Here is a 20,274-nt window from a genome sequence, read left to right on the forward strand (position 1 = left end):
TCCCAGGCCCATGTCCGACTGCCCAGGGCTGCACTTCTGGCCTCCAGCACCGGCCTTGGGCAGCACCAATTCATCAATGCCTAAGCGGGCAGCTCTGAGGGGCAGGGGGTGTCTCTGACTTTCTCATGAACAGACCCAGTGGCCGGGTCAGGCACTCAGACAGAGCTCAGGAAGGAGAGAAGGCTAGTGGCCACTTCAGGATGCCAAGGGTCAGCTCTCTTCAGCTGCTCTGCTTGGGCCTCATGGCAGGGTCAGATCTGGCCCAGAAGACAGTGATCCCACAGTCCCAAACATACACATGTTCTAAGACAAGTCCTGCTCCTCTATAGGCGTCAGGTTGTTCCTATGATGTGGGCATCACTGAGTGGCTCCAAGTCCTCAGGAAGGACAAGAGGGCGGGCAGATGTGAGCATGTTCTTTGCAACAGCTTTCTAGGGAGGGCAGCTGCTGCCTAGGTGTCTCATGGGGTCAAAAGCCAAAGAGTCAACCAAACCAATGCTTTCAAGTCCATCCCTGTACCCAAAACAGCCCCTAAGGTCTGTCTGCCTGTCCACCTGTCCATCCTCATCCCTAAAGCTAAAATGCTAATTGTAACTAATCAGCATTAGCTAACTAACTGTAACTAATTAGACATATAATCACCTGTCTGCCTGCCCCTGGCCCCAACCCCATGTTGGACACGCCCAGGTGGCTACCTCTCAGTGGTCTTCAAAGTCACTGATCATATGTACTATCCATGAACCTGAGGTTTCCACAAGACACCCCTAAGAACTAAAGCATACCTACCAAACTGAGGCAACTACCAGGAACTACCAGGTATAAACCCAGGCCCTTGCAAGGCCACCAGCCCTTGTCCATCGGGTGGCATCAGAAGTGGTGCCAGGAGTAAATACAAGGAGCATGCAGAGTCTCATCAGAACACTTATGGCCACAGGTTTCAGGGACCTGTGTCCCAAAGCCCTCTGTCACCTGGGGTACCTGTGGGTCACCAGCTCCCTCTTTCATCCTTACTCTCAGTAAAAAGCTGTGTCTGATCCAGTTTGCTTCAGATAGGCTCAGAACCCAAAAGAACCCCAGAGCTGGCAAAGTCAAATTAAGACCCTGGGACCATGGAGAGAGTGACCACTTGGGGATACGGAGTGCTGTGTGCTTGCCAGAGAACAGGACCAGTCGCCACAGGGCAGGACAGTCAGAGGACTTGGAACTATGGGGACTACACACAAGCTCAGGGCTAGCTAGCCACAGCAGAAGCCAGAGAGTTGTCAGGAGTGGTCCTCAGCTCCCCTCTCCTCTCTGCATCTGGCTTGCAAGCCCAACACATCAACAAATCAAATAGGGAAATGGGACAGAGGTAGGTCGAGGAAGGTTGAGGCCCAGTAGCTGATGTACAGGCAATGCTTAGGGTTAAGCAGTCAACATGAGGGACCCAGATGAGCTCAACTTGGGGTCTAGCTCCACCAGCTATAAGCTGGGAGAGGCCTCAGGATCCCAATCTCAGCCTTATGACACACAGATGACAATTACCTCACTGACAGTGACAGTGTCAAAGCCCTGGGCTTCTAAAACTGCACAATCTGGACATAGGCACGAAATGCAGACTGTTCTTGGAGGAGGGGAAGGGGTCCAGCTTGTGTCTATTGGGCCATTGCTTAGGCTGTCATTCCCAGTGTCCCCGGGCTGGGCCAGCCAGAAGAAACCCTGGAAAGCATGGAGCCTCTGTTACCATGTGCTCCTCTCTGCATAGTAACTGGCTGCTGCTCCGCCCCCATGCTCAGTTCTTGGGAAGGGCTGGCAGGAAGCTGCAGGGGCATGGGCCAGCAGCAGCAGGATCAATTATGAGATGATGGTCAAGGGTCAATGAGGGATGAGGAGGAGGCTGAGTGAGGGCCTGAGAGCTACCATCCCTAGCATACTGATGTGCATGGCAGGGGCTTCCATCCCTGTTCCTGGGTCTCTGTCAGACAAAGCTGATCCACTTTCTCTCTCTCTCTCTTTTTTTAAAGGTGGTCTCCTGCAGCCCAGCTGTCCTTGACATCACTATGTAAGCCAGGAAGATGACCCTGAACTTCTCATCCTCCTGCCTCCACAATTCGAGTGCTGGGGTTACAAGTGTGCAGCACCATGTCCAGTGTATGTGGTGCTGGGGCGCAACGACAGGCTTCACACATACTAAGTGAGCACGAGCTGAGCCGTATCACAGCCCCTAAGATCCACGCCTCAGTGCACAGCCCAGTGTGTTAAGCACACCCCATGTTGTACAACTACGACTGCCCTGCCATCCACCTAGAATGCCTCTTTTTTTTTTTTGAGACAGAGTTTCTCTGTGTAGCTTTGTGCCTTTCCTGGAACTCACTCTGTAGCCCAGGCTGGCCTCGAACTCACAGAGATCCGCCTGCCTCTGCCTCCCAAGTGCTGGGATTAAAGGCATGCGCCACCAACGCCCGGCAAGAATGCCTCTTCTCCAACTGAAACTGGCATTAAATACTAACTCCCTGGCCCCACCCCAGCCTGGTTCTCACTTCTCTACTTTACATCTGTAGGAACCTGGTAGTCAAGGGATTCAGACAGCATGGATGTTTTACAGACGGGCTTATTTTTGTTAGTGAATATCTTCAGGGTGTATTCACACTACAGCAGGAACCAGTACTTCAGTCTGGGTTAAATAAGGTTCCATGATAGAGAAGAACCAGGTTTCATTTATCTACTTCTCTGTCCATGGACACGAGCGTCCCTTCCAGTCTGCCTCCGATCCTTTTGGACTTGACTGGTCATGGTAAGACCAAGGTCCTCTTTGATTGTTTTGGTTTCCCTAAAACATGGTTCTTTATATGCCTAGGCTGGCCTTGAACTTCTTATCCTCCTGCTTCAGCTTCCTGACTGCTGAGACCAAAAGCCTGGGCCAACACATCTAGCTCCAAAGTGGTGTGTGTGTGTCTTTCAATGGCCACAGCATCCACAGCAAGCACCATGAAGCCCCTCAAGACATTTCCCCTAGGAACCAGAGGCTTATCTCTGTCAGCACCATACTCTATGACAAGAGAGTGCTTCAGGTGGATAGGTGACCCTAAGGCTGTCACCGTGAGCAGGGCCAGCCACCTGGACCAACCTAGCCCATCTGTTCGGGCACAGATGGTGAAAGGGATGCTAAGCAGTGCCAACTACACCACACCCTGCACAGCACTGCTCTTTCCATGTAGCTCGGCCCGTCCTTGGCAGCTGCTCCATTCATTCACCTCTCCACGTTGGTCCCAGTATGCCGTAAGACAACACACAGTGTGTGAGAGAATGTCAGTTCACCTAGAACTATGAGGCACAAGGAACAGTGATTTGTCTAAGGGCATGCCTTCTGCAGTGCTGGGAGCTGGGGTGTGGCTCAGTGAGAAAGCGCTTGACTAGAATCCCCCAGTGAAGGGATGGGGTTGTGGCTCAGAGATGAGCTAGAATCCCCCAGTGGAGGGATGGGGGTGTGGCTCAGAGGTGAGCTAGAATCCCCCAGTGGAGGGATGGGGGTGTGGCTCAGAGGTGAGCTAGAATCCCCCAGTGGAGGGATGGGGGTGTGGCTCAGAGGTGAGCTAGAATCCCCCAGTGGAGGGATGGGGGTGTGGCTCAGAGGTGAGCTAGAATCCCCCAGTGGAGGGATGGGGGTGTGGCTCAGAGGTGAGCTAGAATCCCCCAGTGAGGAGATGGGGGCGTGGCTCAGCAGTAGTTTCCTTATCATGCACATGGCCTTGGGTTCCATCTCTGGCATAGCCAAAAGAAAGCGGACATTGGGTTCCTAACTTCCTCATCTAAATCCGTCACGAGGGCCCCAAGGAGATAAAGGTGCCTTGTCATCTTAGAGTGAGATCACCAAAACCTTAGATGCATCAAGAGAGGAAGATAATCATCAAGCAGCCTGCTTTCTGGGTCATGTGTGCTGCTGAGCAGGCTGCAGGTAAAGTTGCCAATGGGCATAAGCTAGAAAGGCACAAACCTTCTGCAAGAAGGGACCATCGGGCACATGTGAGTCTGTCGGACAACCTGTCTCCTGACCAGTCTGCTTATTTCAAGCCAGAAGCTGGGGGTCCAAGGGTCCTAGCTAGGGTCTGCGGAGTGTGAGGACCCTGGATGCATGGGAAGGCAGGAGGTTCTATGAAGTTCAATGCTCCAAGGAGGGGAAGCAGCTGGTACCTGAGGGCCTGTGGGCCCAAGGGGCTGAGCTCTGCAAGAGGTGACATTAGGAGGAGGAGGGGCTTAGTATGGAGGGTGCATCAGTCGCTCAGACAATCAAAAGAAATCAGCGCCTATGGAAATTCACCACGCTAATGCCCATCAGCAAGCTGGCTGTTTTTAGTCTCCAGCGTTAATAAACATGAGCAGCCTGCACTCACCTCTGTGGGTCTGCGTTCTCTGTCCTTCCACTGAGCATCTTACTTTACATAGACATTCAGCAAGGTAGGCCTTGGAGGCCATGCCAGGAGAGACGCTGAGCTCATCTCTGTTCAAGACCAGCTCCCAGCCCTGGCACAAGGTAGTCAGGAAGAACATATTCTTGTCTCATGCAAGATACTAAGGCATGGGAGGGTGTGAGGTGCAGGCATGGTATACCAGCTGCATGGGGGCTGAGACTAGAAGATCTAAAGTTAAGGCCTGCCTGGACTACAGAGTGGGTCTCCAGGCCAACCTGGGTAACGTAGTGAGACCCTGTCTCAAAATAAAAAAGAAAAAGAAGGCTGGGCATGTAGCTCAATGTACTGTGCCTGCCTTGAATCCTCCAGTGAGGGGTTGGGTTATGACTCTATGCACTTACCTAGCATACCCAAGGCCCTTGGGTACAATCTGAATACTGCAAAGAAAAAAAAAAGGGAAAGAAAAAAATAAGGGGGAAAAATAGTGAAAGTAGGAAAGGTCCACAGGAAGCTGCCACACAGAAGCAGTGATCATACATGAACAGTGCTCACAGCAAGGCACAAGAAAAGATGTTTAGAGGGATACAAAGGAGTTCCCCAACTAAGAGACAAAAGCAGGCCTGTAGACAGTGCTAAGTCTCTAAGTTCACCCTATCCTCACAATGCTAGTCAAGATTGCCAGTCTACAGAAGCGGTATAGCCACTGGACACAAGGAGCTGCACAAAGGTCCTGGGCAGGGGTCCGGGTCAAACACTGCAACATCGGAGTCTCTGTGGATACCTGGAGGGGAGGATGCTGGCCATGGCTAGCCCGAGCAGGACAGGAGTGCTAGCCATGGCTGGGCCAGGCAGAGCAAATGGGTTCCAGACAGTGGCAAGAGGGGAATCTGACTTGGACTCTGCAGCCTGGGCAACACTGCATGACAGTCTAGAGGTGCAGTGCCCCGTGGGCCTCAAAGACATTCCAGGTCCTTAGGAAAGAACAGGCTGATGTGGACTGGCAGGCGGGGATTGTCTGAGATGCTCCTGGAGGAGACCCAGGTCTCTAGCCTGATGTCTGAATCCCTGTGGCCTTCCACGGCCTTTGCACAGGGAGCATGGATGCCACTTCCTCAGTGTCGCTCGGCACTCAGGCTGCGGCTGGGAGCTAAGAGAGATTGCTGCTGGCACAGCCTGGGAATCATGAATCCAGACAAGGCGGTTCCTCCACAGAGTATCTAAGGGCCTTCCCGACATGGGTGTCTCACAGTACGTGACACCCTGACACTGCAGAAGTGTGCGCAGCGAGCCACCAAGAAGCCAGAGGCCTGGGTCAGCAGCCAGGGATCAATACTAGAAGGATGGAGGTGAGGGGGGAGGGGGAGGGCTTGGGAAGGTGCTGTCCTTGACTTGGGCCAGAGGCTCGATGCGTGCACTGACAGGAGCCAGTGAGGCAGCAGGAAGGCAGAGTCATGCATTCGGGCACACACTCGGCAGGTCTCAGGCACTGCAGGGGAAGGTGGATGTGAGGCAGGTGTGGGCACAGGAAGAGGTGAGGCTGGGCACCCTAACCGCACTCCTGCCTGTGACGCAGGCAGGAGCAGGGACGTGTGCAGGCGCGGAAAGCTTTCCGCTCCCAGGAAACCCAGCAATTTTCTGCCCACTCCATTTCCAAAAAAGATATACTGATTTTAAATGTCACTGGGCAGCCGTCTGGGCTCTGTTCTGAGAGGCGCTTTAGGAGGACTATAAGGTGGCACGGACACCAGCCCAGCCCCTCCTCGGCCCCCCGACTGTGGGAGGAATGTGCCAGGTTGAGCTGGAAGGATGGTCCACTCAGAGGCCTGGCTCCGGGGTCCACTGGCACAGCCTCGTGGCAGAGGGAGGAGCTCAGCTCCATGATGAGGCGATACTGTGGGACGGCGGGGGCCGGGGCGTCAGATTCCAGAGATGAATTCGCTTAATTACATGCATGCTCGAGTGCTTAGAGGAAGTGTACAGATGTCTGCAATTTAGTTTCAAATGCATCAAAAGAATAAAATGGACTGATGGATGGCGGAGGGATGGGTAGGGATGTCATACAGCCACAAGTGTGCCGTTCCTGGCAGGATGTAGGTGGTGGGTAAGTGGGCATTCACTGTAAAATTCTTTCAACTTCTTTAACTTGAAAATGCTCACAGAAAAACGCTAGGGAAATCAAGGACCAGCTTCCATAGAGGCCTGCCCTTACTGCCTACGATGGGGGACCCGGGAGGCATGACCAAGTGCCAGGGCTGGGTAGCAATGCGTGTTCCATATGGAAGGAACCTCACTTGTCATCCGCCCTGCGGGGAGGCCAGGGCCCAGGCAGTTCTTGTGGACAGGCTCCTCTGTGCCTCAGGGTGGTCAGAGCCCCTGTGAGGCCTCTCCTTGGTGACCCCACACAATATCCTGTCCTAGCACACATGAGGAGGCCTTGGTGGGGACCTTGTGAGGAGCTTGGGCCTCAGTGATAAGGCACCTGTCCCTGCTCTTTGGGGACACACAAGGAGCCTAGGGGATAGAGACTATGGATCTCATATCTGCCTCTGTGTCAGCCTCAGTTTCCCCATTTCTAAGTGAGGCCTCCTTGCAGATTTTCCCCCTTTCCACACAGGATCTCGGTCTGTAGTCCAGGCTCTGAATCTCAAAAGCCTACTTGCTCAGCCTCCTCAGTGCTGAGCCCACAGGTCTGCACCACTGTGTCTAGCCTCCCTGAAGCTCTGACAGGGCCGGCTGTGAGTCCTAAGTTTGCTATCCACCCAGCCAGTTGGTGAGAGATCCCATTTGGCCAGTGGACCCTAGCACCCCTTTACCACCCCCTAGCTGCACTAGCAATCCATGCAGGTCACCCAGGTCAGTGTACCACCAGCCAGTGACTCAGGAGACCCAGGAAGGATGGCGTCAACTTGGCCAGTGCGCATGTAGCCACTGCGATGACCCGTCCACTGAGCCCCAAGCACGCCCACACACCCAGCTCTAAGTGGTCACTGGAGTTTTGCTTCCTCGCCAACCAGCTGTGAACTAATTACAAAAACTTCTAACTAGTCGAGCTCCCTCTCCGAGCATATGTTCCCAATTAAGATGAACCGCAGCTGATTTTAATCAATCTTCCTTGAAGCGCCAACTTGAAGCCACTTCTTCTTCTCTGGAGGGAAGGAGTGAGGAGGAGAGCGGGAGAGCGGGAGGCCGCCTGCATACTGAGCACGCGGGGAAGGCTCGAGGAACCTAAGGCTGGCCAAGCGCTTCGAGGTCCCAGGCCTAAGAGGCCCCATTAGAGCAGCACAGAGGAGCCTGGGTCTCATGGCCTCAAGAGCTCTGGCCAGGCCACCAGAAGCCCCGGGATGCGCGTTTCCTCCCCGGTGCCCCAGGGCCAGGTGCAGGACCAGCATATAATGGGCACAAGGTCTTTGGCCTTGATGAGAAAGTGAGAGAGTATTTGCTGAGCATCTAACAAGGGCTTGTTGCTGGTGTGTGTGTGTGTGTGTGTGTGTGTGTGTGTGTGTGTGTGTGTGAGAGAGAGAGAGAGAGAGAGAGAGAGAGAGAGAGAGAGAGAGAGAGAGAGAGAGAGAGAGAGAGACTCTAGCACAGGATCCCCTCAAGAATCCTTATCACCCCAGCCATATAAAGAAAGTGCAGGACTCAGATGGGAAATGAACATGCCCAAGCCCACCCAGTGTGTGTGTGTGTGTGTGTGTGTGTGTTGGGGGGGGGATCCTCTTCCCACATGTCCAGGTCATCTTCTGACTCCTGGGCCACTCCAGAGGCAGACCAAGGAGCAGTGTGGTATGTCACAGCCTCCACCCCATGTGTTCAGAAGGACCTGCCACCACCCTGCCGTCCACTGTTGCACACGGGCTGCGCAGACGAGCTTTCCTGCCCACACTGCAGGGAGACCAGATGAGAATCCCACTTTGATGTTCAGGCTGGATGGGAACTGTCCCTTTCCACAGGTGACTAATGCCACCTTGCAGGACCAGTTCAGCCCTAGGTGGGAAAACCTTCCCTGCCCAGATATGACACCAGCTGGGATACAGAGCAGACCCAGTCTGAAGCAGTTAGCCTGGGGCCCTTGAGCTGAGGCCAGTGGCCTGGGAAGGAGACTTAATCATCCAAGACACAGACAACTGCCAGGTTGGCCCACCCACAAGCTGGTCTGACGAGGGTGTGGGGGACACAGAGGGGACAGGCTGCTGTGCAGAGGGGGATGTGAAGCTCAGCCCAACCCCCAGGATCAAAAAGCTCGAGTAAATGGCTTTTGTCTTTACTAATAAAACAGACGACACTAGCTTGCCTGGAAAGAACTTCAGTGTGAGAGGCGTAGCATGGGGGATGTCGAGCCAGCATGCTGGCCATCACCTGGTCTTCCTGATACGCCCATCTGTGAAGTCCAGCCCAGACCCTGTACTGCTAAGGGGAGAAGATGGTTTGGGAACCAACAGGAGTCGGGGTGTCCTGCTATAACCTCTTGCTCTGAGAGCGGAAGCGAGGCTGGAGGAGAGCGAGCGACCCTGGCCCAAGAGCGAGTGGGGAAAGCCCACACAGGGAGTCAGGCCCCACAGCACAGTCTAAGTAACCCCTTTCCCCATGTCTGGCTCTGGAAAGCCCCCTTCCTGGAGTATAAGCACATTCTACAGAGGTGGTGGTAGCTGTGGGGTGTCTAGAAATTTCTACCACTGTGAGGGCTGAAGTCACAGCTGCCTATCCGCCACCTCAGACCTCCGTGACAACTGGGTACACCAGCCCTGGGTTCCTGGCATGACATCGTATCATGACATGGACACCGCTCTCCAGGGCCCAGGACTCAGCCCGCCACACTGTTCTCCGCCACGCTGTGGGTGTGGTGCACGTATGCACTCAGTGCCTGCCTACTTGCACTGTTGGACACAGAAGCACAGAGCAGGTGTGGGCAGGGCCCAATAGCACCTGACCTCAGCAAGGGTCTGAAGTCCAGGTCTGACCAGTGTCAGGACACACACGTGTGGTCATCCACTCCTGTCTCACCCACACGGGGTCAGGACACTGGCACTTCCTCTGGCTGTGCTGTCTCTGAAGTCCCAGCCGGCTGCACTGAAAGCCATTTATCACCCCATCCTGACACAATTCTGCAGCCAGGTAGCCTTGATTCACCCTCCAGCAGCCCTCGGCCCAGGACAGTGGCCCAATTAGAAGGGAACAGGATGACAGGTCCTAGGGCTGGGCACGAGTACAGCCAAGGTTCAGAACACCTCACTTCATCAAAGTTGTCACCTCTCCCATCACCAAGATTGGTAATGGGGACACGATTTGATTGCCTCTAATAGGTGCCAAGGTAAAAATCAATGGCCTGTCTAGAAGCCGGGCAATCTCTAACCTGTGGGCTTCTTGCCATGAGCAGTGTGATCAGGAGGAAGAAAACTAAAAAGAAAAGAAACAGTCTGGTGCAGACAGCAGGGAAGGTCATGGCCACAGGAAAGTGGGAGTGATGGGGGACAGCACCAGAGAGAGCAGAAGCTGAGGTCAGTGCTGAGAAGCAGAGAGACCAAGGCATGAGGAGGGCCCTGGACAATGATCCTGACGGGTGGCACAGGTCTATGCAGGACCCAGGAGTAGCTCTCGGCCAGGTAAGGGCAGATGTGCAGGAGGAAGTCCAGGGTTGCATTCATGGGAGCTGGAGCGCGTAGAGACTGAGCAGGGCACATCTCTCTGGCCCTCTCATTACCCACCTGTAGGGTAAGCCTCTCCATCTGCATCTCCAGTGCCTGCTTTTCCTGCTCCAGGCGACTCCGCTCGCCCTCCAGCTCCTCCACCTTCAACCTGCAAGGAGATCATGACATGATCAGGTGCCACTACAGCCCGACTCAGATCAGATGGAAGGTCATGGCCATGGTGCTGATTCCAAAGGTTCAGGGTGGGTAGCAGGGGGAGGGGGTAGCACTTGTTCAGGCACAAGAGCTCAAGCCAGTGGGTCTTGGCTGACCCTGCAGCTTGGGTAGAAGCAGGAAAGAAATCTCAGGCCTCCTGGTCCACCCTGGAGGGTGACCATAGGCTGGAGGGGAAACTGAGATATGGAAAAATGACCTCAGGAGTCTTCAGAATGCTAAAAAGGCAAGAGTCCTAATGTGGCAGGGAGGGGAATGGGGACATGGGAGTTTTAGACAAGCCACCAACCCCTAGATCCAGCTGAATACACAACACACCAAGCATGCCACCCAATAACCATGGAGCAAGTTCTCAAATCTGTGTCATCCAGGGTCCATAGACCACTTAAGAACTGTAGCAGACAACCAAAGCAAGCCAAGGGCAAAGCTCTGGCCACCTGGAAATGTAACAACACACTAAATACACTGTTCAAAGAAAGTTGAGGAAATCAGAAACTATGCTGAACTAGACCCAGTATATCTAAGAAAGCCAAGCTCGAAGAAAAATGTGTAGGATCCAGTGTTCTTATGAGAAAGAAGTATCTCAAGTCAATAAGCAAGGCTTCTCCCTCAAGAATAAAGATGAGCATGATGGGTAAACACCTGTGATCCAGCCCTCAGGAAATGGAGGCAGAGTAGGGGAGGCCAGGAATTCAAGGCCAGTTTATGAGATCGATCTCACTGTGTAGCCCTGGCTGGCCTGGAATAGTACACAGAACATGCCAGAACAGACCTAATGCATGGCCACAGAACAAGTTTTAGTAAGTTAAGATATTCATTTAATAGAATGCATGCCATAAATGAAGATCGAGACCAATGGCAGAGGGAAAGCTAGAAAAATCTAAAGTAGCAGGCAATTCAACAAGATGCTTTTGTTGGGGAGCTGGCTCTGGGGCTGAGTGCTTGCTTTGAAAGCTTGAGTTCCAGTCCCCAGCACCTACATGAAAAGCTGGGCATGGTGATTCACACTTGTCATCCCAGTGTTGGGGAGGCAGAGACTAGAGCAGTGGTTCTCAACCTGGGGGTCATGACCCCTCTGGGGGTCAAACGACCCTGTCATAGGTGTCACTTAAGACCATCAGAAAACACAGCTCCTTACATTATGATTCATAACAGTAGCAAAATCACAGTTATGAAGTAGCAATGAAAGTCATTTTAAGGTTGGGGGTCAGCACAGCATGAGGACCCATGTTAAAGGGTCACAGCGCTGGGAAGGTTGAGAACCACTGGATTGGAAGATCTGGGGCTGGGCAGCAAGCCTGCCTGACCAAACTGGTGAGCTCCAGTGAGAGACGCTGCCTCCAAGGGCAGGTGTTAGGCTCTAGGAGGACGGACACCTGAGGCAGGCCTGTCTCACACGCACCCCCCACACACACACCTATAAAAACAAAACGTTAAAAAACTCCTATGTGAAGTAACTCCTGGGTCAGAAAAGAACTCACAGAGAGATTAGGAAATGCCAGAGACAAACACCAGGAAAGAACCAAGGGTTCCAAACACAAGGAAGATGTCACCTTAAAGTCTCACAGGGGGCGCCCCCTCCCACAAAACAAAAAACCACCAAAACACCAACACACACACACACACACACACACACACACACACACACACACACACACACACACACACACACACAAACCAGAAAACGGAGAGCAGCCTGAACTGGAAGCTGGCAGCCGGCTAGAGACAATGAGGATTATTAGGTTGTGTGAAAGCGCAGAGAATGAGCCTAGCACCAGAAGCCCATGGTCTGAAAAGGGCCCAGTCACAAGCCTTCACATGGCAAGCAAACCAACCAGGAGAAGAGCTCACTACGAAATGGGTGGGTTCCAGAGGACAGAACCACTGACTTGACAGGACAACGGCTGCAAAGCGATGCCAGGGGCACTGGGGCACATATCTAGGACCCAAGATGACGCAGGCAGACCCCACTGAGGCCTCTTTCCAAGATGACCCTGAGAAGCAGATAAACCTTCCTTAACATAGGGGTCAAATCAGAGGTCAAAGGCCTCCCAACCAAGAGGGCCAGGCCAGCGACCACAGTAAATGCTCAAGGGATTACATACTCTCCCCAACTCTGCAGACAAAGGGAGGAGAAGGCAGCCCTCTTCACTCACTGGGACCAGCAGCAGGCAGACACTGAACGAAGGCAGAGTCCTCCAGAAGACCTAGGCCAAGCAGGCCTGGTGGGATAGGCCTGCCAACCTAGCATGTGAAGACTGGGGCAGCAGGATCAAGGGTTAAAGGCTTTCCTGGGCCACAGGCAAGTTCAAGGATGAGTCTCAAAATGTAAACAGCAGTCACAGAAAGAGGGCGGGGAAGGTCCCTCGGGGGCAGAGCGCTGGCCTAACGTGTGAGGTCCTGGGTTCAAACCGTAAAACTTAAAATTAAAATGAAAATTTAAAACTATGAAATAAAAACTGAAGTTATTTTTTAAAAGAAACAAATGGAACTGAGACCAGTAAACCTGGGGGACAGATGTGGCAACACCTAAGCCACTATAAGCTGTTCAAAGCTTTGCACGCCGTGGCAAGGGGGTTTGAAAACAACACAGGAATGCAAGGCGTCTCAACACCTAAAACCACGCTGTGTGACCCTTCACTGAGCAAGGGCAGGAAGCCCCTCCTCCATGCTGCTGAGACAGGAAATCCCTTCATCACAGAGGGCAGCACCTCAACAGGGCATGGTGGTCCTGGGGGCGGGGGTGGGGGAACGGGGAGAAGGACAGCTGCATGATTTCCTCAGGACGAGGCCTGTGGGGTGGCTCAGTGGGTTGAGGACTTGCCATCAAGCCTGATGACCTGAGTTCCAGCACACGGGGGAAGGAGAGAACATATTCCCAAAAGTTATCCTCCGACCTCCACATGTCACCAAGGAATTCCCACACACATACACTCTATCAATGTAATAAAGTAATTTCTTTTAATTGGGACAATGCCTGCTCTGACTGCTTCCATCTGACCAAGCTGCCAAAGCAATTAGACATGACAGTGAAATAAAGGCTTCTAAGTTGTAAAGGCAGTAAATTGCTCTACTCACAGATGCCCTACTGATACACAGACCCAGCAAAGCGGCACTGTAAAAATCAACACGTGAGAACTCTGTTGCACACTCCATCTGTCATAGCATCGGAGAAAACAAAACATTTGAAAATAAATTTACACAGAGTAGGGTGATCCCCTAAGTCCTCTAAGACCTGCAGAGCACTGCCCCCCCCCCCAAAGGAAAGAAAACCCCTGTGGATATAGACACTTGGGGCTGGAGAGATGGCTCAGCAGTTACAAACACTGGCTGCTCTACAGAGGACCAAGTTCAGTTACCAACACCCACACAGTGGCTGACAGCTGTCTGTACCTGTAGTTCAGGGCATCCAGTGCCCTCTTCTTGACTCCACAGGTACCTGCACTCACGTGCACACACTCATGCAAATACACACATACACACATAACTTACAAAATGAAAAAATGTAACCTTTGTACACATGAAGACACGGATGTTCAGGGACAGGTGAGATGAATAGAGCAAAGCAGACGGAAAGGGACAGCCAGCTGGGGGGATGCATCTCCTGCCTCCAGACCCACAGCCATGGAGGGGCTATGCTCCTTGAATGAGATGCCCCAGGAGTGCTGTGCTGAGTGCAGGGGGCCAGTGCTAAGAGACGATGGGCAGAGTCCACCCACCTGGGCACGCTAGTCCAGAGCAGACCACAGGCTGATGTGTGAACAAGGACCTGATGAAACCATCTGGTTAAATGGCCATGCTCACCACCTGCTCACAGCCACCCAAAGGAGCCTCTACAGCACAGGAAGGCAAAGTGCTGGCCTCAAAGGCAGGAGGACTTGGGTTTGATCCCCAGAATCCATGAAAAAACCAAGCTGGGTGGAAACAAGTTTCTCTGAGCTCTCTGGCCCACTCCCCTAGCCTGTTGGGTGAGTTCCAGAGCAGGACTCAAAACACCCGGGTGGATAGCTTATGAGGAATGATACCTGGGGTTGTCCTCTAGCTGCCAACAGACACGCATACACGCCTGTCCAAGTGCCCACAGCGGCCCCACTCATACAAGTGCACCAGCACACACACACACACACACACACACACACACACACACACACACACACACACACACACGAGGGAGCAGGCTCTGGGGTCCAGAACACAAGACTGCAAGAGGCCCAAGGACACACAGGGAGCTCACACACAATATGAAGAGCAGTAAGCTGATAGTATAAACGGCATATTCACTTTTTGTTGTTCCTTTAGTTCTTCTGTGTCGGTTTGTATGTGTGTTTTGTTAAAAAACATACGAACTGGGCATGGTGGTACACGCCTTTCATCTGCGCACATGGGAGGCCAAGGTAAAAGAGTTCAAGGCTAGCCTGAGCTATGCCGCAAACCTTCACCTTGGGAAAGAAACAGAAACAACAAAACCCCATATACAAACAAGCACAGAGACTGCCAAGGATGGCGGTGTGACCACGACACTTAGGAGCACTCTCTCAGAATGCCACTGAAGTAGCGGAATAAAGGCAGTCTTGCTTCTCTGAAGCCTGACGACAGACAATAAAAGGGACAGCATCAAAAACACCTTAGAAGTTGGAAGCAGATGGATGGGGGGGCAGTGACCCCTACAGCTGGATCCCTGACTGTGACTGACCCCACAGGAGCTCCTGCCGTACGGAGCCCTGCCAGAGGGTTCCAGAAGCAGGATGGGGGAGGAAGGAGGTTGAGCTGGGACAGGGTAGAAGGTCTTCCAGAAACGTTGTGCACTTAAAGAAATGCAAGTCACAGCTTCTTCCTGTTCGCTCGGCTCTCGGAATGAGTTATTTCTGGAGGGTCACTACATACATGTGTCACTGGCTACCATGACAGCCCCAACCCAGCAGCACCACGCTCCCTTTGGCTGTGCTTTGTAGATATATCCCATCTTCTAGAGGACTATGGTCAACCTGGTGCCCATGGGCTTCAGCTGGTGAGCAGGGTCCCCAAGGCCAACCTTATAGGCCTGCATTATAAATATGATTTCACATTTAAAGTGTTTGTCAACCGGATTCTACATCTTGGTTCAGGGGTTTGTTTTGTTTGCTCCTTTGGAGACAGGTCTCATGTAGCTCAGGCTGGTCTTAACTCTTTATGTAGCCCAGACTGACTCCGAACTCTGATTCTTCTACCTCCACCTTCCCAGGCTGGGTTGAGCTTTTGGTTCTGAGGGCTGTGACTGGACGGGCTGGTGGGAGCTGGTGTTTCTATAATACCCTTTGGTGGCCACAGGCTCTCTATACAGCCGTGTCCCCGTGTCATTCCTGATACCGTTCATTTGTTTCTCCATGTACGTGTCACTTTCGTTGGCACTTTGTCAATTTTATGGATTTTTGCCCCAGAAAAACAGCCTTTTGCTTCAGCATTTTTCTCAATTGTGTTTCTTTTTTTTTCAAGTTCATTACCTCCTTCTTCCTCCTCATCCTGGGCTCCTTTGCTCGCCATGTCGTCCTGGTGGCGGAGCCAGGGCCTCTGCTCTGTCAGCTGGAACGCTGGGTGCCGCGGGTCCTCTTCTCTCCGCGGATCTGATCTGATGAGAGTGTTTTCATCAGCGTTTACTTGTTCCTCTTCCCATCTGATCCGCAGGCAGTTAGAAGCATGCTGTTAATCTCCACACGGGTACAGCTTTTCCTCTTGCACTCTGTTACCGATGACTAGTTTGAGTTTGGTGTAGTTGGACGGCATACTCTCTATGCACCTTAGATGTGTCTGTCTGTCTGTCTCTGTGCGGTTGTGTGTGTGCGCATGTGTATATGTCCAGGTGAACACCCAAGCAATGTATGTGCAAGACAGAGGAGGAGGACATCAGGTGTCCTACTCTATCACTCCTCACTTATTCTCTTTAGACAGGGTCTCTCACTGAACCCCATGCTAGGCTGGTGGCTAGCAAGCCCCAGCAATCCTCTTGTCTTATGCCACCAGAGTTTCTGGCAGGCAATGTGCAGTGATGCCTAACTATTTACGTGGGTGCTAGGGATTTGAACTCAGGTCCTTGTGTTTCTGCAGGATCACTGCATGTGTCACCAGCTACCATGACCTAGCTGTTACCCACTGGGCCATCTCTCAGGTACCTGATTCCTAAGGTTTTGTGAGGGTTTGTTTTTCGACCAAGGACATAGCTAATAATGGGGAGCCTTCCTGGTGCATCCTAAGGGTATGGGAGCAAAGGGCTCCACAACAGACTGGACTCTGATGGACAGTGGCGACTGTTCTATGTCTGCGCATCCTACCAACCACAAGGAGGAGTGGACCATCCATCCATCACCCGTTCCAACTGACCCACTTCCTGCATCCCTGTGTTCTGCTCTTTAGCACAGGCAGTAGCATGGATCGAGATCAGAGGAAGGCCCTACACACTCCATCATGGCACAGAAGAGCCCTGACAATGGTGGCCATGGCCGTGGCTCCCCACAGCGTCCAGCTGACACCAGCCTCCAATAGGCAGAGCTTGCTCACCATCCAGCTTGCTCACACTGCTGCTGCCTTGCTCTGCTGGGGCAGAGGTGGGTGTTGGTGGGTACATGATCCCTTCCTGTCACTGCCACCTCAATAGGTGGTCAGAAGATCGCGTACAATCGGGCTGCCTCTTCCTTTGCATGGCCGAGTTTTAGGTGTTTCTGTTAGTGTCTACTGCTGTGGCCACTTTCCTCCACTTCTGCTCCCTAAGTCTGCCATGTATATATAGGTCTGCAGGTACAGGAAGAGGACCCAGGAGGAGAAGGCCACCAGTGACCAGAGCTGGATACTGAAGACCTCTTTTATAACCAGCTCCCCCTCGCCTACCTGTTTCTTATGCCCATGACGCCACATCTGCTGGACTACAGGTTGGCCTCAGTCTCCTGAAAGGAAGAGGTCTTTGGACTGAGGACAGGCTATCAGGTGAGGAAGGACATCACCTCATTGTCAGCAGAGACTGCTGTCCCCTACTCAGCTCCCAGGGGCTGTCAGGACGACACCCTTCAGGTCTGAGTCTCCAAAGACATATGAGACCACAAAAAGAGACCAGAAGATGCCTGCCATGAGCACCCCAGTGAAATGGTCCAGACAAGCTCCCCTTGTGAAGACAAAGCAAAAGGTCTGATGCAACTTGCTGAGCCTTCTTCTAGAGGGGGTGACCCAGCCAGAGCACACTGGGTAGCAGTCACGGAGTTCCTTCCTGTTTTCCCTGAGAAAGGCCAATAGGCATGGTAACCCTCGGCCCCCGAGTGCCTGGGAATGCCTGCTCAGGCTGGGGCCCAGCAGGCAGCGAGCGCGGCTGGGAAAGGAGAGGCTGTGGAGTGTGACTAACAGGTTCTGGCCCAGACATGCAAGCCCACAGTCTACCCAGCTGCTAAAGCCGCAGACATTTAGGATTTGTCAGAGCTTTCCTGACAGTGGGAAGTAACGAGCCCAGATTTGTTCCAGGCGAGAGGTCCTCAGCTGCCACCACTTAGCTTTGCACTGGTGCTCCCAGTCTGGCTTCATGGAAGGAGCGTGCAATGCCACAGGTGGGTGCAATTCACATACACAGGCATCTGTGCAACTTTTGTGACTATGTGTGCATGCCTTTGGAGGCCAGAGGCCAACAACAGGTGTCTTCGTCCACCCCTCTCTATCTTAACTTCTGAGATCTGATCTCTCACTGAACCTGGAGCTCACGAGCCAGATGGGCTGACCAGTGAGTCCCAGGGCTGCTTCTGTCTCCACCTTCTCAGGGATAGGATTACATAAGCCACAATACCCGACTTGAAAAAACAAACACACACGGGTCCTGGGGGTCAAACTCAACTCCTCACGCTGCTGTAGCAAGCTCTTTACCATGGAGCATCTCCCCAGCCTGTGCCCCTTAGGTGTAGCCAATAGCTCTGTGTAAACACACACGGCTGTAGCCCACCCCTCATCTTCACACTGCCCTGGGGAGCAGCAGCTACCCCGCCCGGTCCTCTGCACCCGCTAGCTGGCTGTGTTTGCAGCCATGGCCTTGAGCGAAGGGCAGGCTGGCCCGAGGCAGGGCTCTCATGTCACCTGTCTTCCTTGGAGTTACCCACTTCAGCTGTGGTCCTCGTCAGGAGCTGCACGAAGGGCCGGTAGGCAAGGCACTTCAGGCTCAGGAGAGGGGTCAGAAGGAGAGCAGGGCTCTTATTCCAAGAGGGCGGCCTCAATAAGGGCCCCACCCTGGCCCAGCTGGAGGAAGGTGAGACTTCAGAGTCCACACTGCCCGTGTCCCTTCCCAGGGGACCTGGGTGGCAATGGGGGTCTGAAGACCCAGCTCCTCCGTCAAGTGGGCTGCCCCTCTGAGTACCCTTGAGCCAGAAGGCAGCACAATAGGTCCCAGTGTGGTATTCCAGCAAAACAAGATGCCACACATAGCACAGTCCCCTTGCTCAAGCTAACAGTGACAAGTACACTGACCCTATTGTGTGGCACTGTGGGAAACTGAGGCACATTGATACAATGTCTGACATAGGTGAAAGGTTGGAAAGCAGGGCAAATAGGACTCAGCATGCTAGTGCCAACAAAGAAGGACTGTGCTGGGATTTCCTTCTAAAATGTCTTATTTATTTGTTTATTTATGCCAACGTGACACAAGCGGGAGTCATCTGGGAAGAGGGAGCCTCGGTGGAGGAACTGCCTCCATCAGACCGGCCTGTGGGCAAGTCTGTGGAGCATTTTTCTGATCTGTGATGTGGGCAGTGCCACCCCTGAGCAGGAAGTTCTGGAAGGTACAAGAGAAGCAGGCCATGAAGAGCAGGCCAGTAAGCAGTGTTCCCCCATGGTCTCTGCTTCAGTTCCTGTCTCTGGGTTCCTGCCTTGAATTCCTGTCCTGGATTCCCTCAGTGATGGACTGTGATATGATTGGGACATATAAACCAAATAGACCCTTTCCTCCCCAGGCTGCTTTTGTGGTCCTGATGTTTATCACATCAATAGAATGCAAAGGATGAGCAGTGGCAGAAGACCACCCCTGTCTACAGGCATAGGAACAGGACTCAGGAGACCCAAGCTCAAGAACGGAAGGAGCTAGGCAGGTAAGCGAAATACCTGCATGCTTGGTCCAACCTGAGCCATCTGCCCTTGAGAAGCTGCCTGGAGCGTGGGGTCCATTTGAGTTCACTACACAGAGGCCCTGCTTCTCTGGACTTCTCTGCCACGCATGCTCCAAGCCCACAGGAGCCACTTGGACACCCTCAGTTTCCCTCTGCTGGAAAGCAGAAGTGCCAGCAGAGCCGAGTGGGCTGCAGCCCCTCCAAATGGCCTGACCTGGTTCTTACCAGCTACAAAGGCACCTCACTCACAGCGGTGTTCTCCTAGGGAGACGTGTGGACAGGAGGCTTTGATCTTAGTGAGGAAGATGTTAACAGCAAAGCCCCTTTTTAAAGTTTAAAAATCATCAAACTTGAGCCGGGCGGTGGTGGCGCACGCCTTTAATCCCAGCACTTGGGAGGCAGAGGCAGGCGGATCTCTGTGAGTTCGAGGCCAGCCTGGGCTACCAAGTGAGCTCCAGGAAAGGCGCAAAGCTACACAGAGAAACCCTGTCTCGAAAAAACCAAAAAAAAAAAAAAATCATCAAACTTGAAGTGTACCTGCCTCTCCCCACGACAAATCTGACACACTCTGGTCCACACTCCCGCCAACCACGTGAGAGGTCATAGCCGGAAGGCAACACAGTGCCTGTGGTATGAGGAGAGCGGGGTTGTGTTGGCCGCCACGCAGCTGGCCAACTCCAAGACCTTGACACTTGCTCACACCCAAATCAAGCTCTCTGCCCACCAGCTGACATGGAGCTGGGTACACAGGGCTACCTGCCTTGTGTGGCCTAAGGACGCTGTAAGGCAGTGACTGTAGGCCAGCAAGCGCTTCACCTCACCTCCCCAGCCCTGGAGACAGCACCTCTTGCCAGCACCTCGCAGTCAGATGCAAACGAAGGCTGCCATGACTGCTGTCTTTGGCTTCAGGGACACAGAGTCGGAACG

At 53.1% G+C, this 20,274-nt stretch overlaps 1 protein-coding gene across 2 annotated transcripts in view; it reads right to left on the bottom strand.

Moving 5' to 3' along the window:
* Positions 1–20,274, bottom strand: part of Mad1l1 (mitotic arrest deficient 1 like 1) — a 326,218-nt gene that overhangs the window by 85,813 nt on the left and 220,131 nt on the right. For both annotated transcript variants that reach the window (XM_006991094.4, XM_076560966.1), the window contains exon 15: positions 10,091–10,181. In XM_006991094.4, the coding sequence (XP_006991156.1) occupies positions 10,091–10,181 (91 nt within the window). The remainder of the gene's footprint in view (positions 1–10,090; positions 10,182–20,274) is intronic.

This window comes from Peromyscus maniculatus, chromosome 23, assembly GCF_049852395.1.
Source record: "Peromyscus maniculatus bairdii isolate BWxNUB_F1_BW_parent chromosome 23, HU_Pman_BW_mat_3.1, whole genome shotgun sequence".
NCBI lineage: Eukaryota > Metazoa > Chordata > Mammalia > Rodentia > Cricetidae > Peromyscus > Peromyscus maniculatus.